The 17,853-nt window shown below is 36.2% G+C and overlaps 1 protein-coding gene across 9 annotated transcripts in view; it reads left to right on the top strand.

The window, feature by feature from the left end:
* Positions 1–17,853, top strand: part of APC (APC regulator of WNT signaling pathway) — a 115,954-nt gene that overhangs the window by 32,745 nt on the left and 65,356 nt on the right. For 6 of the 9 annotated variants that reach the window (XM_081133298.1, XM_081133297.1, XM_081133296.1 and 3 more), the window contains exon 2: positions 15,818–15,970. In XM_081133298.1, coding sequence (XP_080989424.1) covers positions 15,836–15,970 — 135 coding nt within the window. In that variant the 5' untranslated portion in view covers positions 15,818–15,835. Of the gene's footprint in view, positions 1–1,088; positions 1,169–15,817; positions 15,971–17,853 lie in introns of those variants that run through there. The other 3 variants (XM_081133292.1, XM_081133299.1, XM_081133295.1) reach the window with 3 other exon arrangements.

Here is a 17,853-nt window from a genome sequence, read left to right as displayed (position 1 = left end):
CTTTTAGTTAGGAATTTTCATGTGCAGACCATTCTATCTGGTTACTTTTGTGTTGCTGAGTTTGTAAGGCCCACCATTACAGGCCTCCCCTGAGCTTGTGACCCTTTTTTCGTCCACAGCTGTTTAATAGCTTGTTTCTTTTCATGTTATTAATTTGAAAAATTAAGAAAAGATTATAGTAAATGTATTTCATTTAAAGACTTGAGGTTAAGTATCCTTTTAAATTTGAAATAGATCATAGAAACTGGTTTCCCCCATTAAACCAGAATTTAAATCCACTTTAATTTTTGACAATTTGGATTTTGTCTTTCTAACTCATAAAAATTAGTAATTTGAGCTTTACTTGGTTAGATTTAAATGAAATACAGAATTTTCATTAAAATATTAAATTTAAATCTCAAATTTGTAGTAGCCAGCAGCACTTACAGTGTCAGTGACTGCTCTCAATACCGCTTCATATATATTGCTTCCTCCATTCCATACTTCTCTGTTTTTAAAGAGGAAATTGAAGCACTGAGCCTTTAAATGACTAAAATCACAGAGCTAGTAAATGGAAGGAGTGAAGATTCCACCCAGGCAGTGACTCTATGATTCGGCTGTGCTGCCATGATAGCTTTTCTAGTAACTGTATTTTTAATTCATACATAATTCGAGTGATTTACCTAACAAATCAGTGATTTGTAATGTGAAATTATTTGTTATAATACATTCTTTTTATCTATCCTGTAAACGTAAATCGTAGCGAATGAGATGTATTTATTACCCGCCCACTTCCAGCAACTCCTGCTAATTTTCCACGGCATGGACCTCCCCCACCCCATCCTATTATGCATGTCAGCTTCCGTAAGCTTCGGTGGGCTGCCTGTGGGGTAGGAGTGGTAAGGGCATACCCACAAGCCTTAGTGCAGATTAGAGCTCAGCTGCTTGTGCAGCAGGGCGGGACCCTGTGCCCTGCTGCCCAGTGCGGAGTGCGGGCTGCGGGTCGGGAAGCAGAGCGTGAAGCAGCTGTGTAATCTGCTGGATGCAGACCAGGGCGCTCCCCATTCCCTTCGGCGACCTGCCGATTGGCTGGGCAGGGGCACACGTGACCGACATGTGGCTATATTGGCGCAACCCGCCTCGGTGTTACTGGAGACGGAATGGAGGTGCTGCTGGGCTCGGAGATGGGGTAGGTGCTGGAGCCACGATGGCCTGGCTTGCTGCGGAGGGAGGGGTAGACTATTTTTCTTCATACTGTCTGAAACTGGTGGTTTTTCCTTGGCACGGGGTCCACTGCCACATGCCAAGCATAGAGGCAGGGGCGTCTCCCCCCTCCCCCCTTCCACTGCAGCACAGGAGATGGATTTCCTGTGCTTCTGATCCAAGGTTTTTGACAGAAGAGGAAGAAGGGGGGAGGGGTCAGAGTGTTAGGGGAGGCTGGTGAGAAAGGGCTATTTTTGAAGGAGGTTTTGTTTTTATAATGGCTGTTGACAGAGTAGAATGGAATAACAGTATCTAAGGAAACGGGTAGGGGACAACAAAGAATGGAGTATATTCATGACTTAGAGCAAAAGCTCTAATCCATTGAAAGGCTTTTTTCCTCCCTGGCTACAGGGACACATGCAATGGTAGCCAAAAGAGGGGATACAAAGCTGCTGGTGGTGGCTGATGTGACCTAGTGGAAAGGGCTACTTAGGAATAGGGAAAGAGGAGGAGGCAGGTATTGGAGAGCTTGGGGGTGGTTTTGGTTGATTGGTGAAATTTTGGTCACCAGAAGTGAGTGCTTTTGCAAAACATCTAAGTGAACTAACTCCCTGTGAATATGGTGGTAGAAAGATACCAGTGTCTTTGTTAGTTACACGGAGGCGCAGTGGTAGTGGCTGTTGCAGATGACTGCAGCAGTGCTTTTCTCCCTCTGTTAGGCAGAAAGGACAACTGCAGAGGAATGAGAAGCGTGCAGCAGTGCTGATGGTAGAAGTCCATTACAAGAAGCTATAGTTTATAATTGCAACCTGAATAGGAGAAACAATTGTTTGTTTTTTAAAGTAGGAAAAATATGAGGCTACGAATGTTTTGACAGTGGAATGTATCAGATACTTTGATTCTACATCTCAAAAGAGATGCTCAAATTCTTTGCTCTAACGTAAATCTTATAGGAAATCTTTAATTATGTATGAAGCAGTAGTGGATCTTTTCCTTTGTTAGTAAAGCTTTATGCCATTAATTAGGTTATTCAAGAGTAAATCATTTTATTATGTCAATTTCTTTGAAAAATATGGTGATAAATTTTTCATAGGCTTAATATTTAAGCTCTGTATTTATTAAATAATTTTATGTTACTCTTCGGTTACTTTTAGACACCATTTAATAAAGTCTACAGGCAAATATTTTTTATTAAAATACCATGGCATTTCTTTTAGATGTATTTCCATTTAGTGAGTGCTCATAAGATACACTTTTGGTATAACGTGTTTTCATTATACTTAAAAATTGTTTTCCTTGGCCAGCCGGTGTGGCTTAGTGGTTGAGCGTTGACCCATGAACTGGGAGATCACGGTTCGATTCCCTGTCAGGGTACATGCCCGGGTTGCGGGCTCAATCCCCAGTCGGGGGTGTGCAGGAGGCAGCCAATCAGTGACTCTCTCATCATTGATGTTTCTCTCTCTCTCCCTTCCTCTCTCTGAAATCAATAAAAACATATTTTTAAAAAATTTTTTTTCCTTAGATGTCTAAAAACATGTTGTTGGATTTATATGATTTTAAATGGGTTATCTTTATGCAGATTTATGGTAGCCAGCCCACCACACCTCCCTACTCCCTATACAGAACAGCAGTGCAGTGGCTTATAAAGCTCTCCAGGATCAGTGACAGTATCTCTTAAATAGTGCTTACCTAATAGAAAATCTTGAGAGAACCTATAATTTTGTTTCAGTAATTTTTTTTTCAAGATAATACTTGGCCTTGAATAAATAAGACCTTAAACTTTTCAATGATAAAACAGTTTTATTCTTTTTTGTTGTTGTTAATCCTCACCTGGGGATGTTTTTTTCCATTGATATTTTTAGAGAGAGTGGAAGGGAAGAGAAGAGACAGAGAGAGAGAAACATCAATGTGAGAGAGAGACATCGATTGGTTGCCTCTCGCCCGTGCCCCAACTGGGGTGGGGGCCCAGGATCAAGCCTGCAACTGTGGTACATGCTCTTGACCCCAATCAAACCTACGACCCTTCAGTCCAAGGGCCGACTTGCTAACCATTGAGCAAAACTATCTAAGGCAGCAATTTTATCTTTTTACAAAAAATATATTACTACTTTAAGAATTATTTGTCATGGATATCAGGGTTAACAGTCCTTAAGATCTCTTTTTAAATTTTGAAACTATAGCTAGAATTAAAGATGTCTCATTAAAATTCCAAATGAAATTTAATAGTTAATACCCATCAATTCTTTGAACCCTGATTAGTATAATCTTTGAGAGTATGATTCTTATTTTTACATAAATTGTCTCATTTTACTAAACAGCTCGGTGTAGCATTATTTTCATTTTATTTATTTAATCTTCACCCGAGGATATTTTTTCCATTGATTTTTACAGAGGGGGAAGGGAGGGACGGAGGAGAAGAGAGAGAGAGAGAGAAACATCCATGTGAGAGAGACACATCAATTGGTTGCCTCTCACATGCATTCAGACAGGGCCGGGGATTGAACCTGCAGCCCAGGAACGTGCCCTTGATGGGGAATCGAGCCTGAGACCCTTTGGTGCACAGGCCAACACTCTATCCACTGAGTCACACTGGTTAGGGCACATTATTTTCATTTAAAATGTTTGAGTACTCCTAATTAGGTGTGTTGCAAGTTTATCCAAGGTCATTTATTGTATAGGGTAAGAAACTTAAATTTTTTATTTCACTCTAGATAACTATTTTAAATAATGTCTCTTACTACATAACATACAAAATAGTATGTAACAAATTATTTGAAAAGCAATATAAATCATTGACAAATCATCAAGTGAAAAAGAAATATTAACTTGGTTATGAGTTTTTAACTATACTGTCAGAATGCTTTGTAAAATACCTGGTAGTAAAACAAATGGAGAGTCAGCAGTTTTCCTAATGACATTCATAACATACTCTTTTTAGATCATCTTGTTAATCATATGCCCACTTCTAAATAAAACAGCATTAGTTTGAGATATTTTAAAGAATTAAATAAGATAAAGAATTAAAATAAGAAAAGTTGATTTCCCCCCCTTGTAATATGAACTACCTACCTAATATAAGACTGAGTTGTTGCCTTTAGCAGTCTTTGAAATTATTCATTGTTAATTGATATGACCAGAATTGAGTGATTAAGGAATTCATAAGTTAAATATTCATAAATACGCCTATGAACTGAATCAAAACTATTGATGCTTTTCATGCATAAGTTATTTTGTGGATTTTTAAAAATTAATTCCCCCCTTTTTAAAAAAAATGTTTTTATGGATTTTTTTTTAGAGAGAAAGGGAGAGGGAGAGGGAAAGACAGAAAAACATAAGTCGGCTGCTTCCCATATTCACCCCGACTGGATCAAACCCACAACCTGGGTATGTGGTGTGACCAGGAATCAAACCGGAGACCTTTCAGTGCATGGGACGATGTTCAGCCAACTGAGCCACACTGGCCAGGGCTGTGGATTTTTATTTTACCATTTTTCTCTATTTTAATGGTTACTGATTTCACATAATTTACCCAATCTTTTTATGTTGAATGTTCTCTCTAGTTTTGACCTTCCTCCTTTTTTCCCCTCCCTCCCTCCCTCCCTCCCTCCCTCCCTCCCTCCCTCCCTCCCTCCCTACCTTCCTTCCTTCCTTCCTTCCTTCCTTCCTTCCTTCCTTCCTTCCTTCCTTCCTTCCTTCCTTCCTTCCTTCCTTCCATGTGTTCTTAAAAATGCATTAATTCTTGTGAGATATTTGGCATAGTTTTGTTTTTTGTTGGTTGTTTTTTTACAGTTAATGAGTTTTCTATTGTGGTAAAATAAACATAAAATTTACCATCTTAACCATTAAAAAGTATATATATTTTTATGTCATTAAGTACATTCATATTGTTGTGAATGTACCACCATTCGTCCCAACAACTTTTTCATCTTCCCCAGCTGAAATTCTGTCCCTTTTAAACAGTATCTCCCTAGTTTCTCCTCCCTCTAAACCCTGCAACCATAATTGTACTTTCTGTCTGTATGAATTTGACTTCCCCAGGAATCTCATATAAGAGGAATCATAAAATATTTGCCTTTTTGTGACTGGCTTATTTCTCTTGGGATACTATCTTCATTCATGTTGTAGCATGTGTCAGAATTTTCTTTCTGTTTAAGGCTGAATAATATTCTGTTGTATGTATATACTGCATTTTGTTTATCTGTTCATCTGTTGGTAGACCCTTGAGTTGCTTCTACCTTTTGGCTATTATGAATAATTCTGCTGTGAACATGCTGTTTGAGTCCCTGCTTTCACTTCTTAGGGATATGTACCCTAATTTATGTTTTTAATTTAGATAATTTTTTTACCATTATAGTGTTCTGTAGTACTTGTCACTATTCTGGCTCAGAATTTCTCATGAAGTTTCTGTCTGTCTGCCAGGGCCACAGTCATCTGAAGACTTGACTAGACTGGAGGATCCACATCCCAGATAATTCAGTTACGTAGTCTGTTTCTTCTGGTCATTATCAAGAGACCTCAATTTCTTGCCATGAGCCTATCCACTGGGTTGCTTGAGTGTCTTATTGACATGACAGCTGGCTTCCTCCAATGATCATAGAAAGAACAGGAAGGAAGCCATTTGTGACATAGGCTCAGCAGTAACACACCATCACTTCTATCATATTCTTTTTATTAGAAGTAAGTAACTAAATCTAGCAACACAAGAGAAGATAAATTAAGCTCCATCTTTTGAAGGTGTAGGATCAAAGAAATTGTGGGTGTATATTTTAAGATTACTACATGGACCAATGAGAAGATTTCATTGGAATTTATCCCTAGGGGAGAGATCACTGGATTGTAGGGAATTTTTATTTCCTATTGCTGTTGTGACTAATTACCACAAACTCAGTGATTTAAAACAACACATTTATTATCTTATAATTCTGGAGATCAGAAGTCTGAAATGGTTTTCAATGGATCAAAATTAAGATAGCAGCAGTGTTGCACTTCCTCTAGAGACAAGGGGTGAATCCATTTCCTTGCTTTTTTCCAGCTTCTAGAGGCCACCTGCATCCTTTGACTCATGACCCCTTCTTTCATTTTCAGTGCCAGCAGCATACTAAATTTCTCTCTGACTCTGATCTGCTTTTGTTTTCACAGTCTTCTCTGACTCTGGCTCTCCTGCCTTTGTCTTATTACAACCCTTGTGAGTTCATTAGATCCACCCATATAATTAAGGGAAATCTCCCCATATCAGGATCCTTAAATTAATCACATCTGTAAAATTTCTTTAGCTATATAAGGTAACACATTCAGGGATTAAGACATGGACATTTTTGCAGGACCATTATTCTCTCTACTATAGGCATGCACATACAGTTTTTTAAAGCTGAATTGTGGGGGTTTTTTATTACACTTTGTGAATGAATGTTACTATTGGGTAAATACAGATTTTCATTTACCAGATTTGTTTAAACTATAGTATAGTATATAATGGTCACGAAGATGGTAAGCAGATATTTATTGAAGAGTTTTGAAATATATTTTCCACTAGCTCTTTTTAGATTTTTGGTCTTGGTATCACTTAATTTATGTCAGTTTATCAGCTACTTCTGAGATAGTCTGTAATTAAAACTGAGAAATGTTAAAGCAACATAGCCTTGTACCTCTGTTACCACACCATTTCGGTGGGTATGCTATCCAAACCTCTTTTTCCTTGCACTGTAAAGTAATCTAGCCGCAGTGTGGTTCCAGTCCATAGTTATGCTCTTACCTCCCTCTTTTCCTTGATCCTTCCACACTGTATTTCAGCTAAATTAGTCTGTTGTTTGTTCTCCCAAATATACATCATTTTTCCAGTTGGAACTTTGATCATGTTGTTCCTTCTTCTGGAATACTGTCCTTTCACATTTATGTTTGTTACATCGTGCTCTCTCTCAAGTCCCTTCTTAAATGGCTTTTACATTCTGAACACTCCTCAGTTTTCTCGGCAGGGTGTGTCTGCCATAGCAGTCTGTCATTGCTTTTGAACCCAAATTTGCCTTTGAATTGTAGGTAATTTGTATCTTAGCGGGGGGGGGGGGGGGTCCCCGGGGGGGGGTCCCCTGTGAATCAGAGCTTGAGGTAATCAAGGCCTTGTGTGAAATTCTTTCTCTCTGAAGTGATCCAGGAACAGGAGTAGAGGTCGAGAGAGAGTTGAATAGGGAAGGAGGACAGCCAGTATAAGCATGTGTTCTCAAGTTGGTCATCACTTTGGACAGCTGTGGCTTGATCTGCCAGGACTTTCTGAGGAACCATATAGAATTGTCCACCAAGGGAAAGAATTGTATATACTAGCAACCATTCCCCTTTTGTCAAGAGTGCCCCATCAGGTGTTCACTCTTTTATAGGTTGTCCATGCAGAAATGTTGAGGACCCACACTAGGGTGTCACAGATACCCTAAGACAGAAAGCAAAAGATACCTGGTGCAGCTGATGTACTTTGATTAGTGAGCTGATTGATGTAGTAGTGACTAGAGTTAAGGTTAGCCAAGAGAATGTAAGATGGGACACAAACATCTAATATATTCATATGTTGATCCTATTTACCCTTTCTATTGGAATATTACTCCTTTGCTAAATAATACGATACTAACGAACAAGGAGTATGTCAACTTACCTGTTCCCCCTCTGTTAGTTTCTTAGGGCTGTTGTGACAGAGTACCACAGGCTGGTGGCTTTAAACTGTAGACATCTGTTTTCCCACAGTTCTGGAGGCTAAATGTCAAGGTGTCAATAAGGTTGGTTCCTTCTGGAATGCTGAGGGAGATTTTTCCATGTTTCTCCCCCTAACTTCTGGTGATTGCTGGCAATTTTTGGCATTCTTTGGCTTGCAGCTGCCTCACTCCAATTTCTTCCTCCATTGTCATACGATGTTTTTCTGATGTCTCTGTGTCTATTTCTTTACATGGCCTTCTTTAAAGAATACTAGTCATTGGGTTTAGGGCCTATCCTAATCCAGTAATACCTCGTCTTATTTTGATTATATCTACAAAGAACCTGTTTCTAAAAAAGGTAAAGTTTATAGGTACTAGCGATTAGCTACCTGTGACTCAACATCTCTCTTTGGGGGATACAGTTCAACCTAAAAAACCTGTTTATAATATTTGCATGGTGTCTTATGAATAATAAGTTTTCAAATGTTTGTTGATTTGAATTGTATAGCCATAGAGAGAAATCTGTCAATTTATTTTTTTTAATGGGAAAGTCGTCTTGGACATTCTCTGAATTTGTGTCCTCTTTTTTTGTTCTTTGCTTTCCATGGCTGATAAAGCACTGTTTCTGTTTATTTTTGCATGTATTTTATCTTATGGCCATCACTGAGTAAAGCTTTATGGGAATTACAGATGCTAAATATAGATAGAAACCTTATCTTAAAGGTGGAGAAACAAAACTCACCAAAGTAAATTGGAATAATTAGAGAATAGTTAATAAAAAACAAAATAAACCAATGAAAAATAAGAGAATATAATTAGTAAAGATAAATGCAGAAATGAAAAAAATAGAAAACAAAGTATTGTAAAGGATATGTACACCAAAAGTTAATTTTTTGGTCGTCCTGTACACCAAAAGGTTGCACATTTGATTCCTGGTCAAGGCACATACTTAGGTTGCGAATGAATTCAATCCCTGGTTGGGGTGCATACCGGAGGCAACTGATTGATTTTTCTCTCTCACATCATTGTTTTGCTCTCTCTAAAAATCAATAAAAACATCCTCAGGCCTGGCCAGTGTGGCTCAGTGGTTGAGCATTGACCCATGAACCAGGAGATCGTGGTTCAATTCTGGGTCAGGGCACATGCCCCGGTTTTGGGCTTGAACCCCAGTGGGGGGCATGCAGGAGGCATCCAGTCAGTGATTCTCATCATTTATGTTTCTGTCTCCTTCTCCCTTCCTCTCTCTGAAATCAATAAAAAAAAAAAAAAATTAAAAAAATTTTTTTTTTTAAAATCATTTCCTTGGGTGAGGATTTTAAAAAAAAGTAAAATACTAATGTGGAGAATTTCTCAATAGCCTGCGAAATTATGTGGGTTACTTTGAAGTGTTGAAAACCAGAATTTGGAATTCACGCTCTGGGCCAGGGATCTGCAAACTGCCACTGTTTACGTAAACTTAAGTTTTATTGGAGCAGGTCATGCCCATTTATTTACAGATTGTCCGTGGCTGCTTTTGTGCTACAGACACAAAGTCAGGTAGTTGCAACAGAAATCATATGGTCCACAAAGCCTTATTTATCATCTGACCCTTGCAGAAAGTGTTTGCCAACCCCTGTTCCAGGTAATTTTGGTAGCCATCTTGGAGCTTACCCTCACTGGGGATGGGTTTAAATGGAATCCAGCCAGTGTATATAGCCATTTACAGAATGTAAGGAAAGGAAGAAGTGAGGAAAAAATATAGCAGACAGGAGACTGGATGTCACCATAGTAGAGAAGAGAAAGAGAAGTAGAATAGGAAGATAAGGACCTAGTTGTTAAATAAAGAGAAAATAATTAAAATGCATAAGATGCATTCTGCTTGGAATTAAAATGTTTTTTTGTATATTGATATTTTTATCTGACAAACTTGATAAATTTTCTTTCTTTTTTTTTTTTTTTTTTTTTTTTTAGTCCTCGCCTGAGGATATTTTTTCCATTGCTTTTCAGAGAGAATGGAGGGGGCTTGGGGAAAAAGAGAGAGAAGGAACCATCAATGTGAGAGAGACACATCGATTGGTTGCCTTCCTTGCTCACCCGGACCAGGGTGGAGGGATGGAGCCTGCAACCAAGGTGTATATGCCCTTGGCTGGAATTGAACTCGGGACCCTTCGGTCCATGGGCTGACGCACTAACCACTGAGCCAAAACAGCTAAGGCGTATATCTTAAGATTTTTCTGTTTTGTTTCCTCCTTTCCAAACATTATTATTTTCTTTTTAAACATTGACTCTGCTAATTAGGACTTCCAGGATTGTATTGAGTAAAAGTGGCGTAATAGTAGACATCCATAATTGTTTTTGATTTTTAAAAGAATGCCTCTAACATTCCACTGTGAAGAGTGTTATTTACTGTAGGTTTTTGGCAATTTCCCTTCTATTTCCACTTTATTAAGAGTTTTTATCTTGAACAGATGGCTTTTGTCAAATGGTTGTGTGTGTGTTTTTTAACTATGGAGACTATCATAATATGGTTTTTCTCTTTTAATGTTTTAATGCAGTGCATGACACATATAAATGATCTAATGTTAAACTATCCTTGCATTCCTGAATAAACTCAACTTGACCCTGCTATAGTTTCCTTACTATATTATTGTATTCTGTTTCCTGATATTTTGTTTAGGATTTTTGTATCAATGTTCATGAATGATACTAGCCTGTAATTATTCTTTTTCACACTACCTTTGACTTTTATATTGCAAATTATATTGGCATCATAAAATGTATTGGGGAGATATTTCCTATATTTCTATTCTTGGAAAAGTTTGTATAAAGTTGGTATTGTTTGTTTATTAAATTTTGGTAGAGGGTGTCTGTAAAACCATTTAGATATGGTGGGTTTTTTCTTCTGTGTGTTTTTTTGGTGGTGGGAGGAAGAGAAGAAAAATACTTACTGCTCCAATTTTCCAGTAGTAACAGAACTATTAAGGTTTTCTATTTCTTCTTGAATCACTTTCCCCCCTCCACCTTTGGGCTCTCCTCTCTCTCTAATCATATGTAGTCTTTCAGAGAATCAACTTTTTGCTTTGATCTTCAAACTCTACAGAAGGGTATACAATGAAAAGGAAGGCTTCTTCTCAGCAGACCTCAGACATTGTTTTCTAGAGGCAATGACTTTTTTTAATATCCTTTCAATGACATTTTTTATCCTTATACAATCCTTTTATTTTTACTAGAACAGGGAGGACCATATGAGATGCAGTGATCAGCACACTCCTTTTTTTTAATTTTACTTTTTTTTCCTTTTTGATAAGTTCACTATGTATATATATATTTAAATATATCTTTATTGATTTCAGAGAGAGGAAGGGAGAGGGAGAGAGAGAGAGAGAAACATCAATGATAAGAGAGTTATTGATTGGCTGCCTCCTGCACGCCCCCCGCCTGGGGATGGAGACAGTAACCCGGGCATGTGCCCTGACCGGGAATCAAACCACAATCTCCTGGATCCTAGGTCAATGCTCAACCGCTGAGCCACACCTGGCCGGGTGACAAGTTCACTATTTAATAAAAGTGAAAGGACCTCAGAATCATTTCAAAATACATTATGCTCAGGGAATCAAAAACCAGCCCCTTTATTTTCTTGTTAAACAGCATCAAGGACAGACTGGACAGATTAGCTGTTTGCCTTCATTTGTCATTTTTTTGTTCTTTTACATTAATATCATTTTATTTAATGCCAGTGGAGTATTCCACTGCATGGATGCATCCTGTTTATTTTAAAATAGTTATGCTTTTATACCAAATAAAAACTTTCCCATTTGTTTGAAACACCCTAAGAACCCATTCTATTACTCCTAGTCTAATAACAGATATCACTAAAGAGAACTGTAGTTGGCCCTTGACATGAAAATATTTTTTGTTCCATAATACCCTCCTTGGAAGAAGGTGTATTTATTTCATTTAAATATTTTTAATTTAAAAACAAAACTTTTCAATAATTTAGATACCATATAATGTTTTGTTTTTTTTTTAAACTTATCTTTATTGTTGAAAATATTACAGATGTCCCCTTTTTTCCCCATTAACCCCTTCCACCCCTGACCCACTCTCTGCCCCAGGCCTTCACCACACAATTGTCTTTGTCCATAGGTTATGTAGATATGCATATAAATTATTTGGTTATTCTCCCCTCCCCCCCCCCAAGATTCATCAATCTGTTCCATGCTTCTGTGTCACTGAATCTATTTTGCTCATCAGTTTATTATGTTCTTTAGATTTCACATATAAGTGAGATCATGTGATATTTGTCTTTCTCTGCCTGGCTTATTTCACTTAGCATAATATTCTTCAGGTCCATCCACACTGTCCCAAATGGTACAAGATCCTTCTTTACAGCCGCATAGTATTCCATGGTGTATATTCCCACAGCTTTTTTATCCACTCATCTACTGATGGGCACTTGGGCTGTTTCCAGATCTTAGCTATTGTAAACTGTGCTGCTATGAACATAGGGGTGCATATATCCTTTCTGATTAGTGTTTCAGGATTCTCATATAATGTTTTTCAACCTCTGTTTCTTTTGTGATTTATCCTAGAATGAGGAATAGATGCAATCTTCTCCTCTTCCTCATGGCTGCCCTGTTTCCCAATGCCATTTATTTAAAGTCCATCTTTTCACATGTTATTTGTGATGCTACATTTATCATTGCTATATTTACATATATTTACTTCTGGGTTTTTTTTTATTGTGTTTCAGTGGTCGATCTATTCATATGCCAGCATCATAGCTTTTTAAAAACTTTTTATTTTAAATAACTTTGGACTTAGAAAAGAGTTTGAAAACAGTACAGAGTTCCTATGTTCCTTCACTCAGCTTCCCCTAATGTTAACATCTTAATAATTATAATTATTAAAACTAAGACGTTAACTTATTGGTATAGTATAGTTAACTATATACAGTTTTACTTATAAAGGCTTTGTATAGTATTTTAATATGTGTATTCCTCCTGCTCTCCTATTTTTGCTTGTTAGTGTTTTCCAAATATCTAGCTACAGAAAACAAAAATAAACTTTATATAGTATTTTTATTGGTACTAAAATTTATAAATTAACAAAGAGAAACATTATCCTTATGATACTGAATCTTCATATACAAAAACAAGGTATGTCTTTCCTTTTGTTGAAGTCTACTTAATATCATTCAGAAGTGTTTTATAGTTTTCCTCATATGTTTTGGATACTTTGTTCAGTTTATGCCTAAGTATTTTATTACTTTTTAAATGAAAAATGGGACCTTTCCTTCCGTTTCATCTTCTATCCAACTTCTTTTTGTACATATAAAGGAAACATTTCTGTATATTTTGTGCTATAGTCCATTACTAAATTGTCTTATTATAGCAATATTTAGTTAGTTGGTTCTTTTGAGTATTCCAGGTATATAATTATATCATCTGCCAGTAGTATTCCTTTCTAATTTCATTCTTTGTGTTGACTAGAATTATGAGTAATAGAGTGGAAAAATAGGCTTTCCCTGACTTTAGGAATATATCTAGTTTTTCATCATTGAGTGTAGTGCTGGCTTTGCGACATATGTTAAACAGTGTTCTTTCACATTCAGTATTTCCAACAAGAATGGGCATTGAATTTATAAAACATCTTATCTTAGGTATGATATTTTTTCCTCTATGTAGATCTACTACTGTGTTGAATGATAGCAATTTTCTAATAGTGATTTTTATTGTAGATTTTATATTTTTCATCTTTGGAGGGTCAGTTTTGATAAATTATATTTTCAAGTAAATTATTTCATTTATGTTTTGTTTTTCTTTTTTTAATCTTCACCTGAGGATATTTTTTCCATTGCTTTTCAGAAAGCTGGGCAATTTTGATATATTTTTCTAATGTTGTTGAGTGACTTGCATTTAAGCTGCATTTGGTATGAAATTCTTGTGATAGTATAAAAGGCATTCCAAAGTAAATATATGATTTCTCAAATTTTGCATAAAGGAGTATTGAGTTATGGCTGTAATATCCTAAGGGATATAAAGTAGAGTATTACTCCATGAAACATCTTATTCTCCCGGTAAAATTATTTGAAACATTTGCTTTCTAGAACAGAAATGACTTTTAATGATTGTCATTCTGGAGAGGGAAACAAAGATGATAGAATGTTCTAATTGTCCATCTGAAGGGTTGAATGTTTTCCCTTCTATTAAAGAGCACTTTTAATAGTTACTGCTCCCTTTGCCCATCTGGCTCTTTTTTGTGATTGTGTAAGGTATCCTGTATGTGTTAGCATACCTATCTGTATCTATCTCTGTGTTATCTTCCCTCTTTTGTTTTATTTTAGGGCAAAATCACCTGTTAAAACTTTATTTGAAATAAGTAATTTTAGGGTTTATATTGTTAAATCCTGTCAGATTTCCACCTCTGTCACATGCTTTTAATGTGCTACATATTTCCAGACCTGCTTTTTAATGGCATGATATAAAAATTTCTCTTTCATTTCTGAGACATCTCCTTTGTCCTTTTCAAGAGAATGAATTACTTCACATCTTGTCCATGGGGGGGAGGGGGGGCAGGGTCTTACAACAGTAGATCAACATTAAGTCATAATAAGGAAGTTACGTTACATTTCTGTTTTCGTAATGTAACTTATATTTACATAATACTTTTACCTGTCTGCCTTATTTTGTATAGTGAATTTTATTACAGAAGCATTTATGTTAAGATCTTTAAATATTGTTTAAGTACAAATTTTGCAGTACTTTTTAACTCTTAAAGAATTATGATTGCCCTGACCGGGTGGCTCAGTTGGTTGGAGCATCATCCCGTACACCAAAAGGTTGCAGGTTGGATCCCCACTTGGAGTATGTATGGGATACAACCGATCAATGTTTTTCTTTATCTATCTCCCCCTCTCCCCTCCCTCTCTCTAAAAACAACAACAATAAAACATCTCGGGTGAGGATTATAAAGAAAAAAATTATTATTATAATAAGCAGACTTTATTCCAAAGTGAGTTTGGGATCAAACAAAAAAGAGAATCTGGGTCTTCCTAACTTGATTAATCTTAATATAACTCCTTGCTTTCCATGATTCTTCATGACAAGGACTTCTTATTACCTGGCTGTCTTCTATATATTTTCTTTTCTTCCCTCTTCTTTCACAGTCACATGATTAACTGCCAGACTCTGTTTTATTTCTCTTTGACAATCTCTACTCCTAAAATTACTCATTTTCTTTAAGTGCCTTTTGGCCTCAATCTGAGCACAGTGGGTTCCAAGGCCTCATATGGCATAGCTTGGCCCATTATATTCATCCTTTTGGATAAATGTAATACTATAACTTGATATTAGTAATTCTTATCATCTTCCTATCAAAAAGTTTGAAGTCTCAATCTAGTGCTCTCCTTTGTAGTCATTTTGTTAAATGACTGACTGCCTTTTACTGAGGCCTTCTTGAAACTCAGAACTACTTCTCCATGGATGAAGTTTAAGACTAGCCTTTTATCAAATGAAAAGTGGTGGAATGCACCACCTAATGTCATTAATCCATTCTGGCTCTAAATAAAATTCAGTGACTATTGGACAAAATTCAGAAATAAGTTAATATTACTTATATAAATAAATTTCTTATCAAGAATTATATTTCCTAGGTTTTGCCTGTTAGACCAGGTAAAATACCTTTAAAACCTTGAAAAAATTCTAACCTGATAAAAATCTCACCCACTATGAAAAGTCAAATGTATTCAGATACTACCGAACTTCTCTTCTTAGTCCTGTTTGTCTTCAACTAAGACTCCATTGTTTCATCCTCTTAGATGCTACTACTTGAGCAATATTGTTTTGAAACCTAAACTAATATATTAACACAATTCTTCTTATTAAATGTCTCAAGAGTTTTGTTTCTTTATCCCTTTCTTTGTAAACAAGCAGCCACTATATTTTTAGTAGTGAATTTCAAAATCCTTTTTAACCTTATAGGTCCAAGGGTAGCCAAGGATGGCTGCAGCTTCATATGATCAGTTGTTAAAGCAAGTTGAGGCACTGAAGATGGAGAACTCAAATCTTCGACAGGAGCTAGAAGATAATTCCAATCATCTTACAAAACTGGAAACTGAGGCATCTAATATGAAGGTATCCAGACTGTGACTTTAATTGTAGTTTATCCATTTTTATTCACTATTCCCTCTTGTAAACTTGGAGTTAGACACTTCACTTACTTAAAAGTGTATTTTAAGTTATGTAAACTCTTTTCTTAGAAGCGTTAACATTTATACTTTTAAATAAAATGAATTTAATTCATCCATTGAATCATATAAAGAAATAAGTGTGAAACCTCAGTGACTAGTTTTTAAGTTATTTTTAAGCTTAGGCATCACTTTCGCATCACTCTGCTGAGGCTGGGTGTTCTATGTAATTCATAGGAACTAGCTTCACAACTTTAGAATATATATCTCAATTATTAAATGTAGCATTCTTCCCCAACTCACTCAGATCTTGTTGTCACTTAAATGCTGTATTGATTTTCAAGAAAATTGGGATGCCCCAGTGGGAAGAGCCCTGAATGAAAGCCAATACCTGATCCTATTCCTGGTGTTGTCACAAGCTAAGCTGCATCACCTTTGGGTGCCCTTCTGGACTTAAGTTTAAGTTGCCTTATTAGGAAAATACAGGCATTGGCACCTTCAAGCCCTAAAATTGGTTTGCCAAATAGCATGGAAAAGCTCTGTAACCTCCAAGAAGAGATATAAAATATTGAGTCTGCAGTGGGGAAAATATGTTCTAATTTCAAAATAATGGAGGTTAAAACTTCCGCTGTTTTAGTTACCGAGGTAGATTAGAATTGGAGATCATCAATAAAACTGTTACTTCCTCCCTCTTTAAAAAAATTCTTCCTGCTTTATGTTGTTTCTGCCCCTCGGCTATTTTAACATCTGGGTTCCTCACCCTATTCTTCCTGCCTATTCACTACTATTTCTTATTCATTGTCTATTCTCTTCTGAGTCCTTTCTCTATGCATTTTGAGGTCTCCTTTATTCTTCAAGCTTCTGTATATCGCTGAACTATTGTTGCTCCTCTTCTTTTACCCTTTATATTCAATATCATAACAATTCAACCTTTTTACTCATATGCACTATTCTATCTGCCTATCTATAAATCTTTTCTGCTCTAATTGTCTATTTCTGTTGTAAAAACTATCCCCAGCGATGACAGATCTCCAAGATAACTACCTCAGATCCTTTTGGAAATAAGGTAGACTATAAACAAACATATTTTCTTATCACAAACTATGGGTGACATTAACAACAGCCAAATTAATTACCTAATAGGTTAAAAAAGAATAGTTTGGTATTTTAACACTGAACACACTGTATCTAAAATTGTTTTACATGAAGTGTTTTAAAAGTTTTAAAGATACAAAATTAAAAATTCCCAGCAGGACAACTCTTTTATCTACTTTGGGGTATATTTTTTAGAGAACCCCTGGCTGGCCTATCTGAATGTCTATTTTGTAGTGTAGAGCTCTGAGATGACTTTTTAAGTTTTTGTTTGAACAAATTCAAAATTCACTTTTGGGAGACATTTTAACATACCCTTAGATCCATCTTCATGCTGAAGTGAAATGTCAGAGTAAATGGTAAGTCAGACCCTTAAATTTCTACAGTGGAATAGCAGGTTAATAACTTATCCTGGTGATGTTAATATACATTGTGAATATTGGTATTTAAAATATATCTGAATTCAACCATGAATTGATAATTACTCAACATGTGCATCTACAAGACATTCTTGCTAATCTATCCACATATTTCTTTAGGATTGGGTATATGATATTATAGCAATTACAGTCTTATAAGGAAGTTATTTATGTATCTCTTCCGTAAGAGACTTTAAGCTGTTAAAGAGCAAAAACCATGACCTGTTTGTTTAGTTTTAGAATATTGATTTGTAAAAACACACTTGGAAGCATTGGCACTTTCTCTGTTGGATTAAAGTTTATCCAAAACAGTGGTTAT

Source organism: Miniopterus schreibersii, assembly GCF_964146895.1.
Source record: "Miniopterus schreibersii genome assembly, chromosome: 3".
NCBI classification, from domain to species: domain Eukaryota; kingdom Metazoa; phylum Chordata; class Mammalia; order Chiroptera; family Miniopteridae; genus Miniopterus; species Miniopterus schreibersii.
Note: the sequence above shows the minus strand (reverse complement) of the source record. Positions and strands in the feature narration are given on the sequence as shown.